This window comes from Bubalus bubalis, chromosome 17, assembly GCF_019923935.1.
Source record: "Bubalus bubalis isolate 160015118507 breed Murrah chromosome 17, NDDB_SH_1, whole genome shotgun sequence".
Lineage (NCBI taxonomy): Eukaryota > Metazoa > Chordata > Mammalia > Artiodactyla > Bovidae > Bubalus > Bubalus bubalis.
The window spans coordinates 22,303,536-22,317,672 of record NC_059173.1 but is presented as its reverse complement, the minus strand read 5'-3'; the positions used below and the strand labels follow the sequence as shown (position 1 = coordinate 22,317,672).

At 43.4% G+C, this 14,137-nt stretch overlaps 1 protein-coding gene across 1 annotated transcript in view; it reads right to left on the bottom strand.

Moving 5' to 3' along the window:
* The window catches only part of TMEM132B (transmembrane protein 132B), a 382,194-nt gene that overhangs the window by 34,299 nt on the left and 333,758 nt on the right, over positions 1-14,137 (bottom strand). Inside the window, exon 5 of the mRNA XM_006051109.4 lies at positions 5,953-6,096. Within this exon, the coding sequence (XP_006051171.3) occupies positions 5,953-6,096 (144 nt within the window). The remainder of the gene's footprint in view (positions 1-5,952; positions 6,097-14,137) is intronic.

Here is a 14,137-nt window from a genome sequence, read left to right as displayed (position 1 = left end):
ATTGGGAAGCCCTGAATTCCTATTACTTGCAACCAAAACAAAGCAAAGCTCACCAATGCAGAATTTCATCCCTGGCCTGCAGATCCCACTACCTACCACACCTGTCCAATCCTGTCCACCTGAATCGTTATGTCTCTGGCTCAGTGGCATCAATGCACACCACGTCTCTAAGGAACATGTTCAGGACATGCCCACCCTGCCACCTCATGCCTCTGTGAATCCAACCACTTAAGAAAATCAGGTCACACAGCATTTTGCAGGGGCTACGTGATAACCTAAGAAATGCAGCTGCTCTCTCAAAGCTTCCTGCGTTCTCCAAAGGTAACATTGGGCTCTGTTTAGTGACCCCACACCAGCAGCAGAAAACTTTATGTTTTCTTTTCGACAGCACATCCGCTGCCTACCCTTGCCCTTTGCAGACCAAGCTTGGAAATAAAGACCTTCCCTGGGGCAGAGAAGGCTTTAAAATGTTAATTCCCTTTTATGAGGCCTTTAGCATCTCATTATTGCAAGTCCAGCTGATATCAGAAGGCTGGAAACTTAATTATTGCAGCCAAAAGTTGGAGGGTACTCTCTTCAAGATCAGCGTGAGTTTACATTGATTTCTCTCCAAGCATGAATGAGTTCATCGCCTGCTGGTGACGTATGCCAGGCTTCTGTGGTTCTGGAGACCACAGCTCGCTGACAAACAATACAGCTACTGACACATGAAAACAGGAGGCCATCACTTAGTCAGGAAGATAGACGCTCAAAGATTAAATCATAATTACAATGTGGAAATTGCATTTTTCTTCCTTCCTCTGAAGACCTTTAAAGAAACTTAGCAAAGAACAGAAAATGTGTTGTTTCTGAAAGCATGTTGCTGCTGCTCAGTTGCTCAGTCATATCCGACTCTTTGCAACTCCATGGACTGTAACCTGCCAGGCTCCTCTGTCCATGGGATTTCCCAGGCAAGAATACTGGAATGGGTTGCCATTTCCTCCTCCAGAAGACCTTCCCGACCCAGGGATTGAACCCATGTATCTTGCATCTCCTACATTGGCAGGCGGATTCTATACCAATGCATCATCTGGGAAGCCTTTCTGGCAGCATAAAGACCCCCCAGAGCTGTCTGGATCTTAATTTTCAGAATATGTCACTCTACATGGGGGTTGGAATTGTGACCCCAAAATGATACATCCATGTTCTAGCCCCCGGCACCATGAATGTGACCTTATTTGGAAACAGGGTCTTTTAAACATACTTATTTATTATTTATTTTATTTGATGTGCCAGGTCTTAGCTGAGGCACCTGGGAGCTTTGATATTCATTGCAGCATACCAGACCTAGTTCCCCAACTGGGAAGCGAGTCTGGGGCCCCTTGTATTGGGAGCTTGGAGTATTAGCCACTGAACCACCAGGAAAGTTCCTGGAAACAGGGTTTTGGCAGATATAATTAACCTAAGGATCTTGAGATGAGATCATTCTGAATTACGATGGCCCCTAAATCCAATGACAAGTGCCCTTACAGGAGAATAAGGTCACACGGAGACACAAGGGCAAGACATGTGAAGACAGAGGCAGAGACTGCAAGGATACGGGTACAAGCCCAGGAACACTTGGAGCCACCAGAGGCTGGAAGAGGCCAGAAAGGATCCTCCCCTCGAGCTTCTGGAGGAAGAGAGGCGCCGACCACACTTTGATTTCAGACTTTCGGCCTCCAGAACTGTAAGAGAACAAATTTGTTCAAGCCACTGAGTTTGTGGGAACCTATTATGGGAGCTACAGAAAACTAATACATGTGCCAAAGAGACTGCAGATGTAACTGAGAAAAGAACCTTGAGATGAAAGGAGTATCTGGGTTCATGGTCTCCAACCTTTTTGGCACCAGGGTCCAACTTCGTGGGAGACAATTTTTCCATGGACCAGGAGTGGAGGGGGTGGTTTCGGATGATTCAAATGCATTACATTTGTTGTGCACTGTATTTCTAATCTAATGTTGCTGCTGGTCTGATAGGAGATACCGGTTCTGGGACCCAGAGGTGGGGAGCCCGGAGCTGGGTTATCCAGGTGAGCCTAAAGGTCCTTATTAGAGACAGGCAGGAGGGTCAAAGTCAGAGAAACAGAGGTGATGATGGAACCAGTGGTCAGAGAGAGAGAGATTTGAAGATGCTACAGTGTTGACTTGGAAGAGGGGGCCATAGTCGGGAAATGCAGGCAGTCTCCAGAAGCTGGAAAAGGCAAATAGATTTTCTGCTAGAGCTTCCAGAAGCAAGGCAGCCCTGCCAAGCAACCCATTTTAGGGTCCTGACCTCCCATCCTATCAGATAATAAATGTGTTTTGTTTGAAGCTACTAAGTTCATGTTGATTTGTTACAGCACCAAGAGGAAACGGATAAATAGGCCTTCCAGGTTATGAGGATGGAAATAAGTCTTTCAAATTCAGAAAAAGTCAATTATCAACTGACTTCATGATGGGAAAGCCATAGGAATGATACTTTGAATGATACTTTGCTACTAGCTCATAAAGGTGCTCCCCATGGAGTCAGCATCTGAACGGACATCACCTGTCTGAAAGCTTACCAACCCCCCAAACTCACTCACTCTGCATTATTGTTATTTATGTTGAGCCCAAGTAGTTCCCTATTGACTTCCACTCTTGGAACCTAAAAAGCACAAATCTCCTCCGTATTCCAGAGGATGGTTCTCAAAAGACTTCAAAAGAGCTGTCACGTCCTCCTCGTCACCTCTCCCGGGGCCTTTTCTTCTCATCACCGGGCTCAACACTCACGCTCCTTCAATCATTTCTCCTGCGGTTTGATCTTAAGGACTCTCAGCCCCTCAGACACTGTTTGACAGAACACAATCCAATTTCCAGCCTTCCTCTTATGCCTAGAAAGACATGGACTTCTCTATCAGAGTGACAAGGGACATCTATCATCCGTGACTTATAGAGACCAGGGGACAAGAAGTAGTTCCCTTTCCTCTGAAACCTACTATCAGAAAACCAACAGTACAAGTGTGGTGAGAAATCACAGACGTCCATCCACCTCCGGCAGGGAGACGAGAGGAAGGGGTGGAGTCTGTGGTGATTTGGGTGCAAGGGCTTACACACAGGGGTGTCCGTTGGTCACTTCCAGGTCAAGGGTCACAGGGAGTAGTGTGGGCCCAGGGCTATCTGACCTTGTGAATTTCATAAGAACTTGGAAATCCAGATGTCTATACAATTAGCCAATTTTTACAGGGTGGCAGAAAATTTAATAAGCACACGCACACCCCTGAATCAGATACAGCCTCCAGTCTGCCCACCTGGGACCTCTGTTCTGGGGTCCCACACCCATTAATGCCAACAAAAATTGTATCAACCTGTGGCAGTCTCTTCAGACAGGTGGTTCCATAGGGAATTAGAGCCGTGACCTTGTAATACCTTTTAATGGAGGTTAATCTGTAAAAATGCTGAATCACCATGCTGTACACCTGAAACTTGTATCATATTGCAAACCAACTATACTTCATTAAAAATACAGTTGGTTCATCACATCTCACTGTGAACAAAAGCGCCACGGTTTCTTGCACACACACACACACACACACACTCACACACAACTAATATGCATCTTCTATTTTTTTTTTAACATGGAAGAAGTTGTCAGCTTACAATGTGACATTGATCCCTTCCAATCTTGCCAAGGTTCCAGCCCTTCAAAATTCTTTATGTTCTCAGATTCAGTTCCCCCAAAGTCCCAAGTCAAAGAAGCCAATTTGGACATCACCACAACTTACACCTTTCTAAATTCATTTTTTTCTCCCTTACCCAAGTCATCATCCCAACGCTCAGAATTTCCATCACATGATGATCTTTGGTGAAACCTGCACAACTTTCCCTGGGGAGTCACACAGAGTCTCCTGGACCGTGAAGAAGTGACACGGTGACCTCCACAGACCAAGGGTGTCTCTCCCTGGGGTGTTAAGGCGCATCCACATCTTTGGGTGTCCCTGGTGGTGCTGAGGCCAGAGGACAGCTCCGAGGCTGACACTGTAACCTTAGTGCTGTGACAAAACGTATGACAAATGTGGACACGAGAGCTGTGACCAGCGCATCACGGCCACTGAATGAATCCCCCTCCACTGACCCAGGCCCCAGAATCTGCAACAGAGCCCGGGCTCCCTACAAAAAAACGTCTTATGGCAGCCCTGAGCTTCATGACGTGCACCCTCTGGTTTGCCAAGATCAGGCCACAGTTTGCTAGATGGAAGCCCCATCTTCATGTGGCCACGAAAGTTATAGTTGAACCAAAAACTACTGCCTCCCAAAGCAATTCCCCTATCAGGCTGGGTGGAGGATACTTTTAGTATATTTCTGGGAAGGGGAAATAACCAAGTATAAGGCAACAACGGGAACCACGAACTTGGCCTTGCCTATGTAAGGTAGAGCTCTCCAGGACAGGAGAGTGAGGGTCCTGCACCGGGGGGCTCCACACCAGGCTCTCAAGAAGGGATGTGGCTGAGGGGACTACAGAGCTGAGCCGTCTGTTTGAGCCCACGGTGGCATAACCACACAGATGCCATCTCCAGGTGCCATCACTAATGTCTCCCTTCTGGAATGATGAGGAGGGGGATGGTAAATAACATGCGTTATCAAAGGCAACCAAGGACAATGAATCAGTATTTTTCATTCTCCGCAGATGAATCTGTATGACTTGGCTCAGATCTTTCTAGATTCTGAATATAGAAGGCTTCAGATTTGTTTAATCAAACCTGCCCATGGAGTCCAAGACCTGCCAGGATTAAAGATTAATTTTTTCTTAATTTTAATTAGAACTCACATCAATTCTTCCTTATCAAAAAAGCCATCTCTGGCATAAGGCACAGCTTCCTGCAGGTCACCATGAGAAGGAATCAAGCCCTCCCAGATCTTGTCCACCACAGGGAAACCCTTGCAGGATTTTCTGTCTACCTCAAAGTTCTTCAGATGGAGACCAAGTTTCATTCAACCTCTGAACAGCAGCCAGTAGAATGGAAAGAAGGCAGAATTCAGCATTACTGTATTTTTTTAAATTAATGAAGACACAGGACCTAGGAGCTCTCTTAGCAGCTTAAAGGAGAAAGGATCTCTCTAAAGACGGAAGTCCTTTCTCCTGGGGTTCTGAGCTGCAAAAGGAAACTGCCAACCAGTGAGCCAAGAAAAAATTGGCAGAAACTCTGAATTCAGTGATTCAAACAGACCCCTGCAAAGAATATGGAGAAAAAAATCATGGGCTGGTTCCTGACTGTATTTGGAGCCATAAATCCAGCTAATTGGATGGAAAATGCAGCAGAAATAATCCATGACCAGATTCTCCAAACTGTGAGCTATGTCCCACTGATACCCCAGTGAAGTTGGGGGCACATGGATGGACTTTTTAAAAAGTTAATCGTCATTTATTTTCATGTATATTAAGGAAAAATTAGTACATCAAGCTAATTGGTTTTACAATGGATTTTATTGTCTTCTAATGAGACATTTAAGATATTTAATGTTGAAAAAGTAAGGCATTTAAAGAAAACATGTTGAGTAAATTACATTATTTGGCACAGGAAGTTGGCAAAAATTGAGAAGATGGCAGGTAGATTGCTAAACTTCGGAAAATACTGTCCTGTGAGAAAAAGGAGAAAAGGGGCCCCCTCCTCCATCCCGGGGGAGGGAAACAGTGCGCCCAGCTGTCTCTGATCCCAGGCAAGTCCCTGTCATCACTCACTCTCTCCTCAGCACCCTTATCACTCCATCCTCAGCATCCCCATCATCTCCATCAGCACCCCCCTCACTCCCCATCAGCATCCCCATCACTACCCCCTCAGCATCCCCATTGCTCCCCATCAGCACCCCCATCCAGGTTCTGCCCTTGGGAGCCTGGGATGCTCAGAGCACCATGTGACAGAACGGGAAGGAAAGGCCCAAACGCCTGGGCATCTGGAAGTAAAACCCACTGTACCTTGATGACATCTTCATCCGCAGACCTGCATTCCACAGCCTCTGACACGTCCACCACTGAACCATCCTCTTGAACCGCCACCACCTTGACGGGAACTGAAACAGCCTTTCCAGTGAGAATGGCCGTGTTCAGAACCTCCGAGTCCTGTGCGAGAGAGAAGAGGACCCGTGTCAGCCGCAGGCACGCCCATGAGTCCCAGGAGGAGTGACCATCAAGCCACCTCCAACCTTAGTAGTTGCTCTACAATTTAAAAAACTGTCTGTGCCCTCCAGACACCCCTCACACACACGCAAGCGTCCTTTTTGATACTGGCCAAATCTTTGGTAAACGATGCCGTATTTTCAGAGCTTATTCACATAATGAACACAGCCTTCATTTTAGTTTCAAATCAGGAAAGACAGCAGCACACAGAGCAGAAGAGAACTGGAAGCAGATTGTAAGCCTCCACACTCCTGAGCTGACCACCAACACCATCTTTCCTCAAACCACTAAGCACCCCCAGAAATTTCCCAGCCAAGCTCAGGTATCGTGAAACCAACACCATGTTAATTTCTCTCCTCCTCTGACATCACTCAAAGTTTTGTAGGTTCTGTCTTCCTAACTTGTCTCCCATCTGTCAAATTCTTTATTTTTTTTTTTTCCTTTTTTAAATTGTGGCGGCACTGGGTGGTGAGGGGGCTTCTCTAGTTGTGGAACACTCAGGCTCAGTAACTGTGGTGGACGGGAGTTTTAGTTGCCCAGCCTCAGACGGGATCTTAGTTCCCCAGCCAGGATCCAACCTGTCCTCTGCATTAGCAGGCAGATTCTCAATCACTGGACCACCAGGGAAGCACCCCCCCCATCTGTCAATATCCTGTCAACCCCAGAATCAGTTCCTCCATGGAAGGAGAATCCCCCCACTCAGTCAACTGCCACTGGCCCCTAACTGACCTTCCTGTGTCCACAGTCTTCACAGCAGTCAGAGATAATCTTTTTTTTTAAGTTTTAATAGAATTCAGATTATTTCTCTCCTAGATTAAAACTCTTTGAAAGCATCCTAGGGTTCTTAAGATGAAGTCCAAACTCACAGATGTGTAGGGACCTGACCCTCGTCCACCTCCCTAGTTCCCTCTTTCCCCCTTCCTGCTGTCCGTCATCACAGTCAAGCCTCACAGAGGTCTTTTCTGTTCTTCCAAGAGTAAACCCCATTCATGCCTTTCTGCCCTTACATACGCAGAGCTCTCCAACCCCAAACACACCTCACTGTTGCTTCCATCCTTCAGCTCTCAGCATATATGTCCACTTCTTTGGAGAAACGGGGCTTTTCTGCCTGCTACATTGTGAGCTAGCACCGTATTATCATCTGTCGTAGCATCTAGTCTGTCCTGCAAGGTAATAACCGCAGCTGTCACTGTATATTTATTTTGTGTTTACATTTTAATCTCTGGCTACTCATTAAGTTGTGAACTCCCCAAGGGTCCCACTCTCCTATCAATGAATGTGACTTGGAAGGTGCTGACCCATGCCGTTAAATCAGGCTTCACAAATGAGCAGATGAACCAAATGTGGTCCATCAAGGTATTCTAGGCCCATGTCCACAAAGACTGATTCAAGATTGAAACCCAAAGGAAATCAGAGACAACAGAAAGGAAAAGAAACAGATTGGGAAAGATTTCTGGGTTCCTGAATCCAGCTACATCTGGGTCTGTTATCTTTGGAAATTTAGAGGTACAAAATAAACTGTTTTATTTAAGCCAGTTTTAATTGGGTTTTTATCACTTGCAACTGAAAGTCTTGACTAATACACACGAGTTTAGACACCATGTTGGGCTCTAGGGAAAGACACAAGACAAAAATAAATATCAGTCTCTACACGGAAGAAGCTCACAGCCTTTAAAGACATTGTAATAATTTTTCCAAACTGAGTTTCAAGGTAGGTGACTTTATGTTTCATAACAAATCACAACCAATCTTCAGAGATTGTTGCTTTTATTTCAAATACATTTGCAACCACAGTTCCTTCTTTAGCTTTCTCATGTGTGGCTGAGATGTTTGCAACCATGTTTTCCAGTGTCCACCAAGAAACAGCCTTTCAAAAATCCCAAAGGCAGCGTCTACCTGCCTCTGGCACAATGAGAAAGCAATTTGTCTTGTTAAATATTACATTTAAATCATCCCCTGGTGCCAGAGATTGCTAAAAATTCACCATCTATCAAAATGCAACTCTTTCATTCTGTTCCCATTTGTGCCAGCTCTAGGTTTTATGTCTTGAGAGCATATTTATATTCCTTTATGAAGGTAAGTTTCCATTAATGTGGCACATTAGTGTGGCATCTATAAAAATGGCTAAGTAAGGACATGTGAAAAGTCCTCTGTGAAAGAAATTTAAAAATTGGCCAAAAGAGTAAAACTCCACCTTTTCAGAACTCTGGAAATAAAACAAAGGCTTGTGCAGCCAAGAGAGCATTTATTCAAGAAAAATGGCTGAATCTTGGTAAAAACAGAATTTTGTGGCATTTTAACTTGATTTACTCCCATTCCCTACTGTCCAGCTCAGTAGTAGCTTTGAAAAATGACAACCCACTTTCACAGAAAAATACCACTATCTGAAAACCACGGAAGAGAGCAGACCAGGGACGGAGATCTTTCAAAACTTCATTCCCAAAGAATTGCCATTACCTGACTTGTCTGGTATTTCCTAGAAATTTTCATTTGCAAAGCTTTTTGTATCTGACCTGACTCTGAGTTCATTCCCTGTGAAAAACTTTTTACTAAAGGTATTTGTTTAAAGCAATTACAGGCAATTAGTTAATTTCATAGCTAGCTGCCTGAAGCAGTGCATAACAGTTGTGACAAACAATCGATTCGTCAATAACTTTAATAAGAAAAGATGAGGAACAGAATTGCCAGAGGGGCTCTGAAATGCTAACACATATTCTGGGGAATCTGTAAGACCATGCTTATACATAGGGCTGTGTGCATGCCCAGGAAGACCTGAGAAGGCCCTCAGCTCTTGCCCCTGGTTGATTTTGCCATTATAGAGAAGCAGGAAGTGAAAGCTAAGGCAGAGCCGTCTAATGCCTGACTGAGGACTGAAAGTGTGTCCCAACACATTCAAAGAGACCCTTGTGGGATTTCCCTGGTGATCCAGTGGTTAAGACTCTGCCTTCCAATGCAGGGGGTGTGAGATCAATTCCTGCTAGGGAATTAAGAGCCCACATGCCATGTGGGTGTGATCAAAAATCAAAAACCAAAAATTTTTAAAAAGAGGCCCTTGGTAAAGATTGTGCTACTTTGATTCCAGATGCCTAAGGGAATCTCTGCCCAATCACTGGCTGACCACCAAGCTAACCAAACAAAGAATTCAGTGGCCACAGGCAACAAAGAATAGAAACTTTACATAATTTGTTCACAAAAGTCACCAAACAACTACTACCACAACTACTACACAACAACTATAACAAACCTAGGGAAGGGTGGCAGCAACACAGATGGACCTGGAGATTGTCATACATAGTGAGGTCAGAAAGAGAAAGACAAATACCATATGATGTCACATATATTCAATATCTTGTATTATAATAACCTACGATGGAAAAAATCTGAAAATATATACATAAAATTGAATCACTCTGCTAAACATCTGAAACTAACATAATATTGTAAATCAATCATAATTTTCTTATCCATATGTTAGGTAGTTAGAATAGGAAAAAGGAGTCCAGAATGGCAGTGGGTAAAAGACAAGGAAGGGAAAAGCCCTCGAAAATAGAACAAAGGAAGGTCCGAGGACCTGAGTGAGGACCTCAGGTGGAACAAACAGCACTCCTGGTTAGCCCAGTTCACATAGGACAGGCTCAGGGGGAGGAGAAAAAAACATAAAAAGAGGAGCCAAAAGGCCGGGGGTCTCTCTCTTCTCTCTGTGTCTTTTGGGTCGGCATGCCCTCATGCCTCAAGGATGTATTTTCCTTTATTTTCTAAATAAAACTGAGCTGCAACACGGAGCTGTAACACTGATCTGCCCAAGAGCCGTGACAGGGCCTGTCCGAGGGCTTTAACGCTGGTCCATCGCTTTTGTTGTGATGAGACAGAACCAAGGAAATTACACACTCCCCTGACACATATATACATATTGAAACAGAATTTTTGTGTAAATCTCAAGGGAAAGTTGATGGGCTTATAAAAACATCTAATGCTTTCTCAAAGCTTCTCATCTCACTTTTTTTTTTAAGAATAAAACTCCATTGTTTTCAGCTATGAAAATCTAGGAGTTGTATATAACTTTTCAGCACATTATTCTGACTATATACTCTCAGACTAAAGATAAAAATAACTGTAAACACATATTGAATTCCAGTTAGGTTTGTTTTCCACAGTAGTATGGTTCAGCAGTTCCAAAACTACTTTAGTGTACTCTAGGACGGAGCAAATAATGTATCTTGGATAATGAGAGCCAGGTTTCTCATTGCTAGAGAAGTTGAGTTTAAAAATGGAAAGAAGAGTGAATTGTGTGGTCATGAGTCGGAATTAGAAACACCAGCATGAACTCCTGGGGGAATGCAGGTGTAGGTACATTTATATGTATATAAATGTAGGTATGTGTATGTATATGGTTTTTCTAGTTCCATTCGCTGAGAGAACTTAGATACAGGCAATGATGGTTTAACAATCAGCACACCTAGTAAAGTGATGCTTAAAATTCTCCAAGCCAGGCTTCAGCAATACGTGAACTGTGAACTTCCAGATGTTCAAGCTGGTTTTAGAAAAGGCAGAGGGAGGAACCAGAGATCAAATTGCCAACATCCGCTGGATCATCGAAAAAGCAAGAGAGTTTCAGAAAAACATCTATTTCTGCTTTATTGACTATGCCAAAGCCTTTGACTATGGATCACAATAACCTGTGGAAAATTCTGAAAGAGATGGGAATATCAGACCACCTGACCTGCCTCTTGAGAAATCTGTATGCGCGTCAGGAAGCAACAGTTAGAACTGGAACAACAGACTGGTTCCAAGTAGGAAAAGGAGTACATCAAGGCTGTATATTGTCACCCTGCTTATTTAACTTATATGCAGAGTACATCATGAGAAATGCTGGGCTGGAGGAAGCACAAGCTGGAATCAAGATTGCTGGGAGAAATATCAATAACCTCAGATACGCAGATGACACCACCCTTATGGCATAAAGTGAAGAACTAAAGAGCCTCTTGATGAAAGTAAAAGAGGAGAGTGAAAAAGTTGGCTTAAAGCTCAACATTCAGAAAACTAAGATCATGGCATCCGGTCCCATCACTTCATGGCAAATAGATGGGAAAACAGTGGAAACAGTAGCTGACTTTATTTTTATGGGCTCCAAAATCACTGCAGATGGTGATTGCAGCCATGAAATTAAAAGACACTTACTCCTTGGAAGGAAAGTTATGACCAACCTAGATAGTATATTGAAAGCAGAGACATTACTTTGCCAACAAAGGTCTGTCTGGTCAAGGCTATGGTTTTTCCAGTGGTCATGTTTGGATGTGAGAGTTGGACTATAAAGAAAGCTGAGCACAGAAGGATTGATGCTTTTGAACTGTGGTGTTGGAAAAGACTCTTTAGAGTCCCTTGGACTGCAAGGAGATCCAACTAGTCCATCCTAAAGGAGATCAGTCCTGGGTGTTCATTGGAAGGACTGATGTTGAAGCTGAAACTCCAATACTTTGGCCACCTGATGTGAAGAGCTGACTTATTGGAAAAGACCTTGATGCTGGGAAAGACTGAGGGCAGGAGGAGAAGGGGACGACAGAGGATGAGATGGTTGGATGGCATCACCAACTCGATGGACATGGGCTCGGGTGAACTCCAGGAGTGTGTGATGGACAGGGAGGCCTAGCGTGCTGCGGTTCATGGGGTCACCAACAGTCAGACATGACTGAGCCGCTGAACTGAACTGAGACCCAGATTTTAGTTCTAAACATCATTCAAGAAAGGAAACAACTCCTTAGAGAAATGGATGATTCTAGGACTGAGGGTCAGAAAGTACCCAGACAATGAGCCTAAAGTATATTATCCACCCAGAAGGTAATAAAGTGATAAAACAAATATCAAAAGACCCAGGGAGACAGCTTGAAAGGCCTCCAGTGGCCAACCTGGAGCAATTTTATAACACTACAAATAATTGTAATTGCAAATCATAATAATATAACTTATGTGTAATATGTAATAAGCTATTGAATCCATACTGATATAAACAAACAGAGAAGAAAGAAAACATCACCCATAAGGTAAAATTCCAACTAGTACATGCAAAAAAGAATGATGAAATTAGACTATACCATCGGGCAACCACCATTTATTACTATGATTGTAGGAATCACTATTGATGCTACTGATGATTAAAAGTATGATAAGAGAGAGGATACTTGTAGAGTGTAAATGTACCTCTGTGCAAGAGACTTATTCATTTCAAAGAGAAAAACAGTAACTTTGTGTACCGAAAGTTAGATACATCACATTATCCACGTGATCAAAGATAACATCACTACTAATGAGATAAAGAGACATCATATGTCCTGAAGAGGAAGCAACATTTCCTGTTCTCCTCTCCACAAAAAAAGTGACTCTAATAATGAAGAAACAGCAGACAAATCCAAATTACAGAGCATTCTACAAAATAGCTGGTCTGTATATTTCAAGTATATCATAGCCTGAAAGACAAAGACTAAGAAACTTCCATATTAAAGGAAAATAAGAGACACAACAAAGGTATATGTGATCCTAGATCAGATCCCCAAACAGAAAAAAAATACGTTTATTTTACTTTAATAAGTGTTGGTGGGACAATCGATGAAATTGATTAAACATAGTATAATTGATTAAACATAGTATAATATGAATTGGCATCTAATAACAAAACAGCAGTACAGAGTAGTATCTGGTACATTGTAAACATTTGATAAGTATTAATTGCTCTTACTAATCTCATATAATCCTCAAATATCCCTATTGAAGGATTACTATTTTCATTCTCATTTTACAAACAGGGAAACGAAAGCTAGAAGTTCAGTTCAGTTCAATTCAGTCACTCAGTCATATCCAACTCTGTGACCCCACGGACTGCAGCACATCAGGCCTCCCTGTCCATCACCAACTCCTGGAGTCTACTCAAACTCATGTCCATTGAGTTGGTGATGCCATTCAGCCATCTCATCCTCTGTCGTCCCCTTCTCCTCCTGCCCTCAATCTTTCCGAGCATCAGGGTCTTTTCCAATGAGTCAGCTCTTCACATCAGGTGGCCAAAGTATTGGAGTTTCAGTTTCAGCATCAGTCCTTCTAATGAATATTTAGGACTGATTTCTTTTAGGATGGACTGGTTGGATCTCCTTGCAGTCCAAAGGACTCTCAAGAGTCTTCTCCAGCACCACAGTTCAAAAGCATCAGTTCTTCAGTGCTCAGCTTTCTTTATAGTCCAACTCTCACATCCATACATGACTACTGGAAAGTGTTCCTCATTTTGGCCAGAATCACTCTTCTGCTGAGCAGCTGGGGATGTGCCTGCTGCCCAGGCTGCCTTCTCAGCTCTCCTCCCAGCCCCTCACCTGTGGGATGGAGCTAACAATCCATTTTTTGGCTTCACTCAAAAGCTTTAGGATATAAGATGGATTTGTAAAGGCTTTGATTTTAAAACTTATCAAAAGAGGTTATACAAATGTGAAGATTACATTTTAGGAGAAACAGCCAAGTAGCCCCAAAGCCCCAAGCAATGACCATGTGTGGCTTCTGGTATGTTCCATTCCAGCCTCTCCCCCAGCTTGTAAGGTTCTGAGTCACACTCTTGCATCCTCTGGTCCCTGGCACAGGGATGCCAGTCTCTAAACAGGACTCTGACCCTATTCTGTGTTCAGACACCTCAACTGCTGACACCTAAAACGGCAAGACACGTGTAAACTTCGCTCAGAGACAAGCAAGATGTTTGCTCCAACTGAAAGGATGGTTTTCTATCCCACTGTTGTATTATAAAACTCTGAAATCAGCCCCATTCTTCCCCTCTTGATGGCTATTTTTGGATTCTGATCATTTATTATCCAGAAAGTAGTTAAGTGATTTCAAAACCCAGCTCTTCGTGAATCCCTGAATAATATGAGGATAGTTATCTCAAACGGGATAACACTCAGAGAGGGTCAATAAAATGTGTGTCTGTGAAAACACTCTCCAGGCATCTCTTGGGTGG